At 40.9% G+C, this 15,823-nt stretch overlaps 1 protein-coding gene across 4 annotated transcripts in view; it reads right to left on the reverse strand.

Annotated features, from left to right (window-relative positions):
- The window catches only part of ADAMTS17 (ADAM metallopeptidase with thrombospondin type 1 motif 17), a 207,042-nt gene that overhangs the window by 7,020 nt on the left and 184,199 nt on the right, over window positions 1–15,823 (reverse strand). For all 4 annotated transcript variants that reach the window (XM_080397204.1, XM_080397203.1, XM_080397205.1 and 1 more), the window contains one exon: window positions 39–216. In XM_080397204.1, coding sequence (XP_080253330.1) covers window positions 39–216 — 178 coding nt within the window. The remainder of the gene's footprint in view (window positions 1–38; window positions 217–15,823) is intronic.

Here is a 15,823-nt window from a genome sequence, read left to right on the forward strand (position 1 = left end):
TGCAAGGTGGCATCTTCCCCCCAACACCCCTCACTCACCAAGTCTGGGCGAGGTAATTGTGTTGACATTTATCTTCTCGTTGCAGACCTCCTGGTGGCACTGCCTATAGGCCGCTGGCTTGGACAGGACAGGACACTCATTGCCATGGCGCCCGGTGACTTTGTGCATACACTGGACCACACGCGACTGGAGGCCTTTCCCGCAGGTTGAGGAGCACTGGAGGAGAGAAGGCACTGAGACATGGTCCAAGCAGAGCAGCTTCCAAATCACATACACACAAACACCAGAAAAATGACTGCCAGAGCTGAAGTGTGCAGCAGACTGGCAGCTTACTGTAGCGTTGGGGACTCAACAACAGGGTCACCGTGTTAGCCATGGACCCTTCATACAGCTGTTGCATTTGTCCATGATGCATTCGCAGCTCCAGGGGGTACTGTAAGCAGAGGAACTGCCCTGGCACAGGGAAGGAAGCTGTTGTGTTTCTGTCTGGACTTGCTCTGAGTCCATCTCCACTGACTGTCCCTGTGGATGCCCATGAGGTTCAAGCAGACAAAGATGCAATTCCCTCCACTAGCCACAAAGAGGCAAAGCTGGAAAACACATATTGCTTAATTAAGGAGGAGCAGCTTCCACCTCCCTCTCCATGAGGGACCCTGTGGTACTGGTTTACAAGCCCTCTCCCAGACTTGGATGGTCTAACAAGGCTTCCTCCACAGACAAGATGACCACTGCCAGGCACTGATAGAAGATAAACCCAAGGATTACAGCAGAGGCAGGCAGCTCCTACTGCATGCCCAGACCTCTAGAGAAGCTCTGTTCCAGCATACAAGAGAACACATCAGGTATTCAAGTATTCATTCTCATTTATCCCTGCTAACTGTCTGGCACTTGTCTGTCCTCTTGGGAGCAACTGCAAATTGTACTCCACGAGTTTTGGCTCCTATTAGCCAGGAGGCCCAGCCTGTTTATATGCTGTCTTTGTTGTCATACAGTTGGAGTCCCTAGCTCTCCCTCCCTCTTCCTCTGGCCCAGTCACTTGTGATTTACAATGTCCTACTTGCACGCTGTTCAACTTTAATAAAGCAAACACAGTGAGCACAGTGAGGTGCACCAGCTGGAGTTAATAAAATAACCTTGTATTTAAAATAAAGAAACAATGGGTTGCAGGACTTTGGTAAGATTCCTATTTCTGCTAAAGCCACACACAAGCAACTGGTGGGGGAGAGGAGGAGGTGAGGGAAAACTCAGGAGGTATAATTAGGGTGATGTAAAAAAAAAGATCATGTTCTTGTCCTTTGCTGTTTCTGAACAAAGGTAGGGCACTGGAGCTCTCTCCCTGAAAAACACTATCACCTCAGAGCGGTAATTCTTAAAATCAACATGTCAAACACTGGAGAGGCTCAAAAGATGGGCACCACTGAGGCTGGACTGATGTCTGGGTACGAAGGATGTGTATGCAGTGTGGATGCTTCTAAGACTAGGACCCAGGGGCAAAAGAACACACGGATGCGCGTAGGCCTCCACCTTTCCCATCTGTGGGGGACAGTACCACAAAGCTGTGGTCATTTTGCTCTAGAAGTATCACAAGAATCCCCTGCTGCTTCTCAAAGACTGATACAAGAAGTGTAGCTTTGTTCTGGGTGGAGCACAGAGGGCTTTTCCTTCCTGTGTGGATCAGTGAAAGGCCTAAGAAAAAACAGCCTCAGATTAATAGGGCCATGTAAAATAGAGCTGATGGCGTCCTGTCCAACACCCAGTGCAGAAATACATTTACATGATGTGAACAATTTAGTTCTGGGCAGGAGGAGTTGTAGAATCAGTGAAGCCTGTTTTCAGAAATAACATAGATGCTTTATCTGATTTTCTTCTTTAGTCATGAGTGACTAAATAATTTTTATTAATGACTGTTCATTAAACAGGTTTCTAGTATTTGGTGTACTCACTGAATTTGTATTTGCTTTTTACTTAATTTCCCCTATATATCCCACCTGCTCTTTATTCCTATTCTTTCTCCCAGTGCCTTTCTCTAGGACTGAATTTCTCCATTCGAAACAACCTCTGGCTCAGATCTGTTCTGGACTTTGCCATTAAGTCATCCTCATGTGCAGCTTAACCCCTGTGTCTCCAGCTATGCAACCCCCTCCAGGACCTGATTATTGTGTTCTGAAGGCAGCAGTTGTGCTATATTAAAAGTTAACATGCATTTTGGAAAATAATAAAATAATAATTAAAAAAGGGTTTCTTCCTTTACATCTTTCTTATTTCAATTTAGGGTCAGCACACTCATTTACGACAGATTTTTTTTTCACTTAGATTTTCAGATGCTGAATTTACATCAGAATTCGGTCACTGTCTATTAATACCTTAATAATGGTTATGGTATTTAGGACTATGCTGAATGAGCCCTTCCCTTGCACGCCCTATAGTAAGCTATTCCAAAAACCAACTGTTAAATTCCCTGATTTAAGACCCATTTATAACTTGAGCTTCTGCAGTGAGATCTAGACATTTCATTACTCTTGGGTGACCCTCTCCTCCCCAGCACTGTGTGCCCTCAGTGACTTCTACCAGTCTGGAAGCCAGTCAGGCATAGCTATTACATTTGGATTTAAAGTTGACAATTTTTATCCCGATAAATGCAACTATTAGGCCCTTCCACTTCACTAGTCACATGCAACCTCTAATCCTCAGGATTTCAATGTCACTTTTAGTCTTCAGAGTGCTTTACTGATCTTAATCCTCACAAAACTCTTTGCAAAGGGAATGAATTGTACATCCATTTTACAAATAGAATAGCTGCTACCACAAAGGCATAAAATAACCTGTCTAGGGCATGGGTTCCCTTCACATGATTGTAATATAGTGAGTCTCAGACCTCTGACTCTGGCTTTTAGGCACTCCCTGTGCTTATGAGTGCTCTTAACAGAGGTGGGGAGGGGGAAAGAAAGAAGGAAAAAAAGAAAGAAAAAAGCATTTTTCTTATAAGGTGAGTAAGGTTTTCAGATACCAACGTACGAACACTCACCTACCTTTGTGTTCCTGTCTCTGCATTTGTTAACCAGCAAGGAGGGCAAGCAATGAAACTTTTTCCACAGACACTGCCAACTCCAATCCTTAGACAAATAACAGCAGAGTTTTTGCCCGAAGCAGTTTTATTCCTTCTCCTGGGAGACTGGGATCATCACCTATGCTATGCAATTAGTTTTTCACAGCCAGGAAGACAGATTTTAACATCTTTCTTGAACTCTTTTGGGCTTGGCAGCTAAAGGAAGGTTGGACATCTGGCTTATTTTAAGGCGAAATTTTCAACTCTGTACTTGGATAGTCTCTTTCCTAGGAATTTCAATAGGAAATAGGAATAGATACAAAATACATACAAAGGGGGAATTGTTACTTATGCTGCACTATGAAAAGAGGACATCATTAAAAGAGGCATAAAAATCACACTCCAACCGAACAGCAGATTCCCATAAATACCTTCTCTCCTACTCTGGACAGCTAAATGCATTGCTACAGTCCCTCTGTTCCCAAATATTTATGAAGCAAGTAAGCATATTCACAGAAAAATATTCAGGGCTAGATTCACTCTGTGCCCCTCTTGATACAGGATCCTCAGACTTGGATACAGGTTATGAGGAATTTGACTAAGGAAAGGTGCTGTGGCCTTCTGGCAAACAGAGAAACTTCCAGGCAGCCAACAGCTGCCCAGAAAGAGCATATTGCTTGTGGCAGAGTGTGGCCTGTGCTGCAGGGGCAAAAGCACCGTTACAGCCCAGCACCTGATCCAGCTCCCATAGAGAGTTCCACTGTGCAGAGTGCAGGGAGGCTCCAGTGCTGCACAACATAACGGCACTGATTGTAGTCAGAATGCTGTTGATGGACACTGGACTTTTTTGGCAAATACTGAGTTCTTAAAGTGCTATTAAGAAACATAATCTGAAAATTGGAAAAGCCTTTATAAGCATTGATGTAACTCTCAAGAAACACACGTTTTGATGCCATGATGGAATAAAGTGATCTGTGCATGTGGAGGACTGGACTTGGAACCTGGTTCGAAGATGCATGGATCTCTGCCTGCACGTGAGCTGCTACATAAGTACTGAGAGAAAACCCACAAGCAACTTGCCTACTCTTGGGAAGCTGGGGACTCGGACAAGTCGTTGAATAGAGACGCCATGTCAAACAAAGAAGTGTTTTTTCCCTTCCACCAGGCATTGCCAGTGATATCACTATCAGAAAAATGCATATGTAAAACTGCTGTAGGTTAACCATAATTCACTAAACTGACAATATAGCCATTGTAAATTGGAAATCCACCCACATGCAAAGATCAAAGGACTGTTCAGCACTGTAAAAAAGAGAGGGTTAATGAACAGTTACAAAAAGTGAACCTAATGAGAGCCCTTGTAACTCCCAGTTCAAACACTGCTTGAGAAGGGAAAAGGAATACAAAAATGCCTCCATTCACATTCTTTGGCAGTAACATGCAAGTCAGTGGGGATATCCAGAAGGAAATAAACTCACAAATTGTCAAGGCAGCAGCTGCATTCATCAGCTTAAAGAAGATTTACTCACTGAAAAACTCCAACCTTAAGACCAAGCTATGATTTTTCAACTGGAATGCTATTTCCACCTTAGGATACTGATATGAAAGCTTGAAATCACCAAAGGTGCAGACAGATGTCTAATTGCTTTGAAAGCAAATGCCTCAGGAGAATATTGGGTATTAAAATAGAATGAATTTACAGTAAGTGCTGAGATCTGTCAGGGGCTTCATCAACGCCGGATCTACAAAAGATAGCCAGAGAAAGAGAGAGGAGTAAGAATGAATGAAGCCAGGACAGAGCTGCTGCTGGGCAGCTGGAGGAATGCATAAGAGAGACCAGTCCAAAGAATCCCTGTGTTGAGGTTTAAGGGGAACAGAAAAAGGTACAGATTTACTACTACAGAGGACAGGCGGTGATCTGTTCAGGACTGACCGGGATAATGCAACCTCAGCTGAGGGCTGCTGGCTAGGCAGGGGCACATTCACGCCACACGCCACCTTTAAAAATGTCACTTTCCTAACCTCTAAGAGATGTTAGCCTTTTTTGTAAAAGACTTGCTTTTTCCAGCAGAAGGTCATAGCACCCCTTCAGCCAATCCTGAACATACTCCAATATCTAGAAGGCTGATCTGTTGGAGGGAAATATAGTTCAAGAAGACTGTCATAACTGAGCTGAAGGCAAGATGGTTTTACTCTTTACTCATCAGTTTGCAGTCGTCTGATGTTTAAAGATATTGGTTTGTCCCCAGTTTTCTGAAAGTTGCTGAAGCCAAGGATAACACTATGGCTAAAGCTCCAATATTCAGAGATAGAGTCATGCTTTACTGACTTCAGAGTTCAAGTATTTCAAGGCACTAGGATAGGGTAGAGTGTTTTTCCCCCCAGGGGTCTTGTTTCTTGCCTCTATGAAAGTCAGAAAGAAAGCAAGACAAGTTCCTATTAATAACATTCTAACACGGCATCTGAGATGAATGACAAATGTCCTGTAATTGCCCCATTCCTGAGACCTTAATAGTATACATGTGTGTGCTCTCGAAGTCAGTGGTCCGCACACCTTAACATCAGGCTTTTTACGAGTATCGCTAACTTAAACTCTATAGTTCTAGCTGAAAAGCAGCATGCAATATGCTTTCATAGATACCAGGTCAACTTTCACCACAGCACCACGCTAAAGAAAGAAATTTCTGTCTTTTCACTGATAAGATCTAACTAGCCCAAAGCAAACTGTAAGCTGTTTTTCAAGCTTCCTTGTTCTTTTCTTTCTTTCCTTCTTTCTTTCTCTTTCTTTCTTTTCTTTCTTTTTTCTTCTTTTTGAACCCCAGCTCTGTAAAAAGAACATATCTGGTCTTGCTTACAACAATCTTTCATTTGGAAACTTTTGTGAAATGACTGATTTGTTTAATTTAGCCAAGAAAAAATGCATACCCTTCTGACTCAGTATAGGAAGAAACAATAAATTATAGCAGAAAATGCTCATGGCTGATCTGACAGTATCTTCGAAGGAAAAGAGAGAAGCAATCTTTGCAAACTGCCTACAGCTGTGTTTTCAAACTGCATGACCCTAAGGAACAAGACCTGACCAGTACATCCAGCATGTCTCACTGCATAACTAAGCTTGACTTGGCTATTCTGAAAAGTTCCATTGTATACAGAGAGGTCAGAGATTAAGAGCTGAATGCATGAATATTCTGGGTAGTGACAGTGCCTCTAAATACTTGTGCGGTGCAGCCCAGGTGAATGCTAATGAGGAAATGTAATTTAATTCATTATACCAACCAGGACGAATTTACTGCTCACAAGTTTTCAAACTGGATTTAAAGAACAGGATCAAGCCATTGATGTGAAACAATATGGTATTGCCTATAGGGTACCATATTCTAGCATGCCACCTATAGTGCGTGTTTAATGTTTTGATCTGTGACAAGTATAAAGTGGAAACACTCCATTGCTTATTCCACCTGAAAAAACTGCAAGGAAATTATGCTGAAAAACACCTTATGTAAAAGGTATAATCAAGCTAATCTTAAGTTAACTAGATAGTAATGGACAACTATATAATCATGGCATCACATAACTCAACTTGGGCTGACCTGCTTCTACAGCAGCGGGTGCTGCTAATGCTGAGCAATGTTTTTATGGGCTATATGAGCTATAGTCCCACACTGACTCCTGTCATAGATGTTAGCCTGAAAGAATATCTTGGGAACTGAAGCTCCACTGAACACATATTTTAGTTTTTCATCAGTTAATGATCAGTGTTACTTAAATGCAATTTATTAAAAAAAAATAAAATAATTAAGGACTCCACTAGGATTATTTCAGCAAAAGGCTGCTCATCTCTGCCATCTCAGTCCTGCCAGAACATTCTCTAGACAGGAAGCTACTCAGCTTTGAAATGTGTGATGCTGAATTAACGCTGCATTTCATCTCTTTGCACAGTCAAACAACAGATCACCAGCAGGCTGATACTAATTGCTCTTTAAAGATGTTCTGGAAGTCTGGCATCTTAAAGCCTCAGTAGTCATTATAAATCTCAAAAGACTGTTGGAAAGACTGCAAAATTATAGCAATCCCTGCCAGTGATACATATTGTGTGTCGTAAGGATTCAAGGGACAAAAGCCTCTTCAGATGAGTAGTATAAACTTTAAATGGTGAATTACCTACTGTTCATATTTTTAAAAATGTGGTGCTAGACATTGTAACATCTTAGAGTAACTCAGCGAAAATGAATAGCAATATTTGAACAGGCTTGTCTTTCATGCTTTCTTCTTTTTCACATAAAAACAAGAAAGAGTATAATAGTTACGATGGAATTCCATTTCCAATCCACTGATCTTGGTGGGAGGCTTTAATTCTCCATCAAAAAAAAAATTGCACTTAATGATCTAGGCTTTTAAATAAAAAATATAAAAAAGGAAAAGTTATTCTTCCAATTAATAGGATCACTGGAGGCTATATTGGAACATGAGACAATAACATTGTGACAGAACATGCTCCACTTCAAACAAAACACTGATTAATATGGGCTTTTTGTAGCACATTCTCCTTTACTAAGGAACCATCTAAATAATTTGTATTATGGATGTTCCCAGAAACTCCAGCAGAGATGAGCTGTGCAAATGTTGTGCAAGCAAGGAGCAGTCATTGCCTCAAAGGCACGAACAGGACTTGGTTTCTGTAGCTGTTTCTGTAGCTTACATGGGAATACGATGGCCAGCCAGCCCTGCAGTTGGCATCTCTTCACTTTCCATGCCTAGGTTTCCAACTACAGCTGCACTGACTGGTGCCAGCAATTAGCACAAGTATAGATAGTAAACCTTGTTTCACGGCCATTATACAATATTTACACCTCTGACCATAGCTAAAGACATTTCATAGATGTGGAGACACAGAATCAAAGAGCAAAAGGGGTGGGATTCATCCTACTGAACCAGTTCTGGTTAGGTTCTTTGCAGTCAGCAGAGAGATTACCTCTTCAAAAGGCAAGTCAGCAAAGGAGATAAAACTCCTACCTGGAACTGCCTGTCTTACAGTGACTGTAAATGGAGGCTAACCAACTACCCTAAACAAGGTAACTGACAGATGGCTAGGGGACCCAGTGAATTGAATTCACTTAAGTGATGGACCCATGATCAGACAAAAGTCTGCAGTTAATATGAGCTAAACTCATATGAACTTTCCTTTTTTTCCTAAAATGCATATTTCCAGTGGAGGTATGAAACATTTCTAAGTTTGTCCACAACAGAACAATCAGTTCTACTTGGTGGTACAAGGCAGTAGAAGGGCTGCTGGGCTTTAAGCAGCCCAAGGTGACAGATTTGTGAAATGGCAGCAGGAACGTGGAGATATCTCCCCGCCTGAAGCTTTTACTTCAGTGACCCAAGCCCTTTTCTCAGAACCCTTATTTTGGATTAAAGACGGTTCATTTCTCTTCTACCTAAGTTTATGGAATAAAATAATAAAGGGAACAGAGGAAAGTCTAGCATGCCTTGCACTGACGGTGAAGACAACAAAAAACCCCAAAACAATAGCCTTGAGTTTTGTCATATGTAAAGTGCAAGCCACGTGCCAGAATTCTTATTTTTATGCTGAAATCCTTAACTCGTTGAAGTCATTGGGAGCTGGCCATTGATTTTGGTGGGCCAGTGACATGACCCATGGTATTAGAAACAAAACTGATTTCACTGCAGCGGAAGAGAGAAGTGGTTTCTGCTTTGTAAAACAAACACTAGCTTTCTCTCACATAGAGATCTTCTTTATTTTGTGCATTTCCTCAATGGAGGTTAAACTAAAGATGATGGGTTTAGCTCATCAAAACTCAGAAGGGTACCATTCTACTTCAGAAATGCAGAGCAATGGCTTTCCATATTCCTTTCTAAAGGCCTGCATGACATTTTTACTAGGATACTAGAAACAACTTTCCCAAATTGAGGAGTGTCCCTGGTATAACCACTTTTGGGCCATTTGTTCTCATCTTCTGTAGTAAGAGGTATTTTGAGATTACGCGTTGGCAAGAAAGGTTGTGGTTTGCACATCAGTGATCACACACCAGAGGAACGAACCATGAGGAACCACAGCCAGCAGTACAACTAAGAGCAGTCCATATGGGCAGGAGTTAGGTTTAAGACATTCTGATGCTCTGGGTCCTAGTCATGCCTAAGACCAGAGAAGCAGAGGATTTAAATACTAAAGCTTGTTGGGTCCTCTCCTGTCATATCCAGCTCTATCACCTTCTGGAGAACAACTGATTTGCACCAGTGAGGCCTGTAGACACTCTTCCAACATCAGTTTCTAGCTATGGTGCTGAATGTGCACAAGCAGCCATAAATCATTAAGTTGTTTGCTGAGCCAAAGTAAGTGGCAGGAAAGGTTGTGCCAGCTGTGATGTGAAACTGCAGTTTTAAGTGATCATCCCTCCTGTGAAGTTTTCTCTCAATTCAACAAGAAAAGTTATTTTCTCCAAGGTAGAAGAAGCTGAACTTATTTATGACCTTTATGAAGAATTAACAAGTTGTCCATAGTTTATCATAAACAGATGGTGGGTCAAGCCATGAATTTGTAATGAATGTTAGAACAAAGGACCGTTTGCTTCTATATTTATAACACAGCTGTCCTTGATTTACTCTTCTTATCATGTAATGTGAATTAATCATTAAAAATGAGGCGTATAGAGGATTTTGTTCATGTTCCCAAACATTTGGAACTCAGAAAACATGCCTTCCTGGCACTGCAAGACTGTAGAGTGTTTTTTGGACACCACCCCCCTCCTTTCCCCAAAAAAACAAAACAACAACCCAAAACCAAAACCAACTCCAACATGTTTTATGGCGTACTGCAAGGCTAGGGGTTTTATGTCTTAGATATTTGGAAGCCTGCCAAAACAATTAATTTATAATTATAAAATCCTTGTTACCACCCATTGTGATGAATGACTGCCGATCTTCAGTATGAAACACCTTGATGTCTGGCACAAAACCGGTATTTTTCTCATAGGAAATTAGATTTTTTTCCTCCCTATTGTTAATATTCTCCTATAGCTAGCATTTCATAGGCTGAGCAAAATACTGTAAAAAAATTGGCAACTATTGATGTCCAGGGAAGGCAGACAGCTATAGGTAATTTTTCAGATGTGCTTTATCACTACTGACACTATTTGGCAACAAGAATATTGTTTAACATAATGCTTTGCCAAGCTGATCCTTTCCAGTTTCTGGAGTGTACAATCTTTCTGAATCCAGTGAAAGTTGTGCCAGGTGGTTATACAAGATGTAAAGTGGTAGAAAAAGATTTCTCCCCTACCTTCTCTCCTAGTTGAACCCCAGCTTGACATCATATATTTCTGTTTTCACCTGAGAGCATGCATCTGTGATGGTTCCTACACAAGACCCAAAGATCTTGTACAAGCCATCAGCTCAGATGCTGATCTGCATGGCATTGGCATAAGCTTACATTAACTTAAGTGGCTGAATTAATCTGGATTTACACTAATGTAAGAGAGACTGATATCTGACCCACTGTGCTGAGTGAGATCCTTGGCTTGTGGCCAGTGGGTTGTAGGGAAGAATGAAAGACAGTTACCCTGGCTTTACATGGGGTTATCTGAGATTAATATAGGCCTTGGTATTTACAGAGCACCTACTGTAACTGCAAAGAAAAAATATGGCAAACCCCATATATTACAAGGCTTCTATGTATCTTTCTTCTTCTAAAAATCTTTTCATTGGTCTATGTAATATAATAGGTTAATGAGCTAAATTGTTGCCTGAGGGACAGAGGTTGCATGTTTAAACTTCTATCCACAAAGCTGAAAATGCAGCCTTGTGAAAGTCAGCACTAACGATGGAGCAGCATATCTTGCTTGCCATTCTACCTTCCTTGATATAATACCAGTTAAAAGGAGAACAGTAAAAAAAAAAAAAAAAAGAAACTGGGAACCCTGAAGCATTCTGTGCTATTGGCTCGAAATACAGTACTTCAGTCACAGGACAGAAATAGAGTATGTTGAGGCATATAAAATAGTGAAACAATTAAGTGAAACTGGAAATGAAGAAAAATCCATAAAAATCTTGTGGAGGATTGCTCCTGCTATATGATCTTGCTGTTTCAGTTATACCCTAGAAGAGTCTAGGAGCCAACTGGAGAAAAGGAACTCAAAAAATACAGCCTTGGCCTGTACATTTGCACCCAAGTGCTTTCCGTGCTACATTACTACTAGAGCAGAAGGGGTGAGAGCTGAGGACACACGGGGAGCCTTGGGTAGCTAACAAGCAGTCCCTAGTGCTGTTCACCTTCAAGCACAACTGACCTGTGTCACCACCATAGCCAGCCAATACATGAAGCCTGCATCTCCCTGCAGCAGGCCAGCAGTGCACCCCCACATCATCTGGGACATGTTTTCAACTGCGTGAGTCAAGGCAGACTTCAGCGTGAAGTCCAAGTCCTGCAGCTGCTCCCTTCAAGTGCAGCCTAAAGCAGGTGGGTGGCACGGACTCAGGCTGTGAGCCCTGCTAAGCTTCCTGGACAGCCACATATGGAAAGACACGTTCAGTTCACGAGTTGCCTGCGTTCTTCACAGGAATGTAATCCTTGACATAAAGTTTGTCAGCAAAATACAATTCATCATGAAAGAATGAACTGCTGTCTTGCTAAAGCATCAAGAGGCACATTTTCAGCAGCCTAGGTGTCTGAGACGAGTGTTGGGAAACTGAGCAACCTGTGTTTGTTCTTTTGACTAGCACAGCTACAACAAAAATGTAAAAATGCTTCCACCGCTAGAACATTTAACAGCTCAGATTTCAAACAAGAAGGAACTATCTCAAAGTAGAAAGCGTGTATGAGATGTTTGTTTCTTTAACTGAATGCAAACTGGATGTGGAATTTCCTTTTGGAAGAAACAATTGAATGGCTTGGATTCCCATTTGTATATTGCATCATATATAAAAAAGGATGATATAATGAATTGCAATTCTGAAGAATCTAGGCAAGAATAAAAAAATTTAAAAAATATTTGAGGTTAACACCTTCAATGGGTCTCTTACTGGGCAATCTATCTTTCTACTACGTTCAAAGACTCTCAGGTCAGGAACAGTTTAGTTACCTAACTCATAATACCAATGCTGCATTTGTGTTAAATGCTAAAAATAATTATATCCCTTTGAGATAAGGGGTTTAAAAGAGATGTTGCAGTAGTGCAGGGAAGTTGCAAGTTTAATAGCACTGGTAATAGATGTTACACATGGTTACTAGTAACAGAAGAATACTCTGTCTTTAGAATTACAGTACTAAGAAATACTTTAGAATTACAGGACTAAGAAATACTTTAGAATTACAGGACTAAGAAAGACATTTAAACCAACTTTGCGGACCTGGCCCTATGTGTTTGCAAAGCGAACTACATTTATCATTTCCTCATGCAACACTTGAAATATGCTGCAAATACACTAGGAATATACAAATATCACAGCCAAGACTGCTTGCTGGATCTGCTCAATTAGCTCCAAATGCTTTCCACAGCTATAATGCGCAGTAAGGATCATCTGCAAATAAACCTGACAGAAAATGGAATAAAATTCCTCTTCTTCAGAACGTGGACAGGCATTGGCTGCAGAGCTGTTACTAAGGCCAGTGGATGAGGTACAGGTTAAAGATCAGCATGGCCATGCCTCCAGCCCTCACCTCTTCTACACAGAAGTGGATCCAGGGTTTGAGAACATAAACCCACAACCTTCCTGGCATAGATTTGGAGATTTTACTGCTGCCCACTCTTGTGCTTTCTGAATGCAACAGGATCCAAGATCTTCTATAGCATAACCATACTCACTGCTGTCAGATGTGAGGCGAGTTAAATATATAGGGCTGGGAGTTCCTTAGGGAACTGACCTGTCTTCTCATGCACAGAGTCCATGTATTCTATAAATACTGCTACTAATATAAAAATAACAGTCTGTCATTACCACCCAAGCAGATTGTTCTATTTACAAGTTTTATCTGGACTTGACTTTTTAAGTGAGGGTTTGCCTTTTTCTTGCATGACTTCCTAGTATCTTCAAAAGATTTTAGTTTGCGAAATGAAGGATTGGAGGCCAAGTCATCATGCAAGCTGTTTGCACATAAAGCATCAAAGCCCCTTATTTTAGTCTCTGATAATTACTACTGTTAGTTAAATGTTGCTTCCCTGATGATTCTTAACAATCAGTAACAAACTCACAATGCATTAATTGCAGAAAGTTGTTGCTTGTTCTGAGATCAATTTGTATTAATAGAAAAAGTTTCCATCTTAGTCAGCACAAAACTCTCAAAGCAATTTTTACAGCACTGGGAACAAATGTTTTACAACGGAATTTTGCGCTGGAAGTGTGAATTTTAGAGTTCACTATAATCTAACTGCTGCAGACTCTGTTTCTCCTTAAAGGAGGAAGTGTTTTAAGCCAGACACCACCAAAGAGGAGTCACTGATAGCTCTAAAGGCTCTCTCTCAAAGTCTAAGCCCTGCATTAAAGCTTCTGCATCCTCATGATGAAAATCCTTTGCTCAGGATTTGTGATGAATTGAATTCCATACCAAACATTTCAGCTATCTGAGTTGCTGGGACAATAAATTTTCTTCAGAGAACTGTATCTACCCATATCCTTTTCTAGCAATCCAGTGGTGCCTTCTGTTTACCCCTCTACTCAGAGAATAAGAATCTAATTGTGTGATCTAAGTGTCCAGTCAGAATTAACCAATATGTCTAGAATTTTAAACGCTCATTAGAAACCAAATCAAAGTCCAAGAACATCCTGCTGGACTCACATGGGGTGAAATTCCTGGGAAGCAGAGAGCTGGCACAAGCTCTCTGCAGACAGAAGCAGGCCACATACGCAGCACATAAGCTTTTGTACCCTTTTACACAGGGAGGATTCTGATCCTGAGTTAAGAATAGCAAATAACAAGTGATTTTGCACTTATTCTGTCCTGCTTACATGCAGACACTAAATCCATCAACAACACTATTTACTGTGACCAATGTATGATTGCAGCCTTTCTAGCAGTGAGCCAACATCTTTATCAGATTGGAACCATTCATACAATACTGAACTTTCAATCCATGTAATCAGAAAATACACAATTATTTCATATTCCTCTCTATAAAGAGAATCCTGGTCAATTTGCATGCCAAAATGTTTTGTCAGCCCACAAATAAGTAAATAAATAAATAATATTATTTCACCTGTTAACACACGGGAACTGTTTGTTTTGGCCAGCTTGCATAGACTCCATGTGCCAGGTTATGAATAAAATAATGTTCATTACTCTAAATGTTCTGTGATACAAATTCCTGGCTCAGCGTAAATGCAAACCTTTTGTATTTCTTAATACATTCTTAATGTATTGGTTCTTAATGCATTCTCCAGCACTGACACCATTAAGTTCATGTATCTATGACAGAGTAGATCTGAAAATATTTGTAATTCCTAATCACAATGTGAAAAAAAAAAGCAATTGCAGATAAGCCAATTTGCCCATCATGGGCCTCTATTTCAGTGGATTTTGCTTGCTGGAGTTTGGGTTTTTGGAAAGCAAAATGCAACTACTGTATCCCAGTGGTTTCTGCACATGCCGTACATTCCAGAACACGAAGTAGGCTTTCTGTTTAAAGAACAGTACAGTTACAAAGATAAGATAAAACCAAGCTGGAATATAATATTCCTGGGAAATTTTAGTTCTTTATGCAAACATGAAGTCAGTAATGTAAAGGATGCTTTATGAACAACACTGGCAAAAGCTGAGTTTCTCACATTGCCAGGCTCCTTCCCAAGCAAAACTACCTATTACTTTAAGATCAGAGCGCAAATACAGAGCAGAGTCTGCTCTGGTTTAGGCCACTGCATTCCGGAATTAATTCCACTGATGTCACTGGAGAAACTAAATTCAGGCAGGCCTAAGTGAAGGTAAAATCCAGCCCTGAGGAAGGGACTGATGGTTTTGGCTCTGCCTTTAAAATCATGGCTTGCTTTCATTTCAGGTGGCTGGAGTAAGTCTAGGACTGGACTATGCTGTGTAGGTCCCAGACCAGCATGAAATTCAGCTGCGCAGCTCTAGTCTTGCATCTGTGGTAATAAAACAGTATACTGTCTGGCTCTGCATGCAGGACCTGCATGAGGCAGAGGAAGAGAACTCAGCTGTGAGTGCTCTGTTACCCTCTGTTTCTGTGTCTGTTAGGGCCTCCCTGTGCTTCCCCCCAGCAGTATTCAGCTTAACAACAATTCTCCCAAAACTTCAGATTTATGACTTGTGGGATGTGAAGACTAAGGTCCAGCTCTCTTCTCAACTCCATTATGATGCTTTAAGGGAGACAAAACTCTCACCACAGCTCCCTTGCGAGATTTCCCTTTTTCTCAGCGACTAGGTTCGTAACTCAAAGTACAAATTTTTAACATATATTTACACTCAAGGAAACCAACCTTCTATTTTCTTTTTAGCTTGCCCAGGCTGAGCATGGGACACCTCTTTAGTTTCCTACACTCCTGGAAGATAATGTTAATAAGCTCTTTTCTGTAGAATTCTACCAGAACTGTTAAGAGTTTGCTTCTTGAAATATGGAAAGCAGTTTGAGCATCATTTATGAAGTAGCTTTTTGACAAAAGAGTCCACCTGTGGTGGGAATCTTGTGTAGGTTTTGCCTTTGGATGTTTAAACTGTCATTAATACTCATTTCTGTCCTGCTTGGAATACACTTCTCTAAAACTTGCTGCGTCATATCCACAAGCCTGTGTTGCAATGTTTGGTTTATAAAT

The sequence above is a fragment of the Falco punctatus genome, assembly GCF_963210335.1.
Source record: "Falco punctatus genome assembly, chromosome: 7".
In the NCBI taxonomy this organism is placed as follows: domain Eukaryota; kingdom Metazoa; phylum Chordata; class Aves; order Falconiformes; family Falconidae; genus Falco; species Falco punctatus.